This window comes from Chaetomium globosum, genomic scaffold (assembly GCF_000143365.1).
Source record: "Chaetomium globosum CBS 148.51 scaffold_4 genomic scaffold, whole genome shotgun sequence".
NCBI lineage: Eukaryota > Fungi > Ascomycota > Sordariomycetes > Sordariales > Chaetomiaceae > Chaetomium > Chaetomium globosum.
Genome location: NT_165979.1, coordinates 921,961 through 925,014, shown reverse-complemented (window position 1 = coordinate 925,014; position 3,054 = coordinate 921,961). Strand labels below are relative to the sequence as shown.

General features: G+C 60.3%; 1 protein-coding gene across 1 annotated transcript in view; it reads left to right on the top strand.

Moving 5' to 3' along the window:
* Positions 1-366: 366 nt before the first annotated feature.
* Positions 367-3,054, top strand: part of CHGG_03991 (uncharacterized protein) — a gene marked incomplete at both ends in the record, with an annotated part of 5,579 nt that continues 2,891 nt past the window's right edge. Inside the window, 3 exons of the mRNA XM_001223204.1 lie at positions 367-382; positions 513-2,396; positions 2,453-2,790. Of these exons, the coding sequence (XP_001223205.1) occupies positions 367-382; positions 513-2,396; positions 2,453-2,790 (2,238 nt within the window). The remainder of the gene's footprint in view (positions 383-512; positions 2,397-2,452; positions 2,791-3,054) is intronic.

Here is a 3,054-nt window from a genome sequence, read left to right as displayed (position 1 = left end):
TCACGCTCGCACACTCCACACTAGTATCTGCTCTGAACTCGCAGAGATCGCAGGTCACCACAGCACACGTACCACGCTGCGACGACGTCTGATGCCGCGTCGTGCACTCATCATGAGACACGATCTGGATGCCGCGTGGCCTCGCTCCGGTACCGAAAAGTCAGAACATTGTTGGTAACCGGGCTTTCTTGTTGCGGCTCACCCATCTTTTGCCTGTCCTCGCCCGATATTGTTCAGCAGCCGCGCAGGTCTTTTATCACGATCCGGCAACCACTCTTCCCAACGGTTTCGAAGGGAATGGGATGCCACCAGGAACAACAAAAGGATTATCGTCCGCCTAACCTTTAAATTTAGGGTCGCCCCATAATGATCGTAAATTCGGGTATGGACAGCCGCCAGGCTCGACTTCATCAGTTGGTGGCCGAATGGGGGGTCCACTATACGGCACCGATGGCCCCGCCCACTCCGGCCCCGCAACCCCGGACACCGATACGACGAGTTCCACGCCGAAGAGTTGCTCAAGAGGCGGCGCATGTCGGCGGGCCAGGAAAAGCAATCACAGGGCACCATCAAACGGGCTTTCAGTTCTCACAAGAAGACATGGGAACCCAACGAGGTTTTTGAGGCTCTCAACGCCCATGTGGCCAACGGCGGAGCCCCCGGTGTCGCCGACGCCCTTATTGCGAAGCTGTTGTCTGCGGGCGGTAACTTGAACGTGGCAAACGTTAAGAATAAGACCAACCTACTCACGAGGCGCAAGAGTATCGAGTCCATGGAACGCAGCAGGGTGCTGCAGAAAGCTATCGAGAACCGCCAGACCGACATGGTTGCCGTCCTCGCCCAGCACGCGGATCCACTGACCCTCGACCAGGCACTGCCAATGGCGATGCGGTCCGGCGACCTTGCCATGGTGCACCTATTACTCAGCCGGGGCGCCAATGCCTCGCAAACGCAGGATGCCCAAGATGCATTCCGCCAAATGTGCATCATGGGCGGGTACTCGGAGCTGGTGGGGCTCGTCCTCCACTCGGACGGCCGTCCACCCCCGAGCTGGCTTTCCATGTCTATGGTTGATGCTGCCCGCAAGGGGTGCCTTCACACCGTGTTGAAACTCAGTCGGTCCGCCGCCGATGGCGAATACAACAAGGCCGAGGCTCTCAAGACAGCCATCGCCCAGTGCAGAGTAGACCTGGCGCTCGCGATTCTGACGGCCGCAAAACCCCCAACCAACGGAGGTCAGGGAGTCTTGGAAAGCTTCACACAGGTTCTCGGACACACCACCATCGGTCCCAACGAGAAAATGGCTCTTACCGAGGCTTTACTATGTGCCGGAGCGTCAGGTGACGTTGTCTCGGCCGCACTATCGCAGGCTTGCGAGACCGAGTTCTACGACATGGTCAACTTGCTCGTCTCATATGGGGCTTCAGTCGAGTATCAAAATGCCAGCATCGTCCGACATGCCATCGCTAAGGGGCAAAGCAGCCTCGTGCAGTTGTTGCTATGCGAATCGACGACACTCAATCCCATCTATGCTTCAGAATGTGTCATGAGCCTCCCCAAAACAATACCGCCAGAGGACCGTCACGCGGTGCTCAGTCTCCTGTTACGTAAGGGCGCGGGAGGAATTCCTTTGCACGAGGCCTTGATAGATGCTGTTCAGGCTGGTGACCTACAATCCGCACAACTCTTAACAACGCCCTGTTTTCCGGGGCCGCAACCCGCCCCTCCTAACGGCTGCCGCACCGGTTCTCCAGGAATCACGCACACCAGGCACGAGATGGCTTCAGTGGACCACAAGAACGGTCTAGCCCTGAGCACCGCGGTGCAGGCGGCAAACCTCCCGATGGTGAAGCAGCTTTTGACTGGCAAGCCATCGACTCGGATTCTCGACCAAGTGTTCCCCATAGTCCTTACTATCCAAGCTGCGGCCCGCTACCACATGGTCGAATGCTTTCTCGCCGCTGGCATCTCCAGGGGATGCATCTCCGCCGCTTTGCAACAGGCCATAGAGGAACAGCCTCCTCGCAGAGACGAGAACCTAATCGGCATACTACTGCGACACAATGCCGACGTGAACTTTAACGACGGAGCTGGGATTCTGTCAGCGGTCACAATCCGAGACCTGCCCTTGCTAGAGACTCTCCTCAGGAGCAGACCCTCCCCCCAGACTATGGCGGCCGCAATGGGCCGGGCCATGGCGGAAGAAAACAAGCCAGTCCGGTACGAGATGGTGCGGCTGTTGATCGCCGCCGGTGCCGGCCGAGATGGCACCGAGGCATCCGAAGCCCTGGCGCAACTATTACCCGTCAAACCGGTCGACATCCAGTTGGCTGCTCTACTACTAGAACAAGGCCGGGCAGACTGCAACTTCGACCAAGGCCTGCCCGTCGCCATAGGTATGCCTCACCATACCCCCACCCCGCGTATCCCCAACTAACCCAACCCAACCCAGCTGTGGCCGACCCCGACCTAGCGGTCCTCGAACTCATCCTCCAACACAGCCGCCCCAACCACGACACCCTCTACCGCGGGCTCGACACCCTCTCCAACCTCCCCACCACGCCCGCCAAACCCCCCAAACTTACCGCCCTCCTCCGCTACAACCCCTCCCCGGACATCCTCAACACAATCCTCTTCAAAGAAGTCCAAACCCTCCTCACCCACTCCACCACCCCCACCCCGACCCGCCCCCTAACCACCCTCACCACCCTCCTCACCGCCGGCGCCGACATCAACGCGCACAAGGCCGCCGCCCTCAGCAGCGCCATCAAAGCGGCCGACGCGCCCATCGTCGACCTCCTCTTCGACCACGCCGCCCCCGCCCTCACCGCGGCCTCCCTCGCCGCCGCCCTGCCCCACTCGCCAAAATTCATGGACCACATGGACCGCCTCGCCTAGACCCAAAGCCTCCTCGCCGGCGGGGCCCACCACCGGGGAGCCGCCCGCGCTCTGGCGTACGCTATTTCCATCGCACCCGGCGGATTTGTCACTAACGAGCCTGCTGGCGGACCATACGAGGACCAGTCCCCCTCCCGGGGTAGTCGTTTGGTGGTT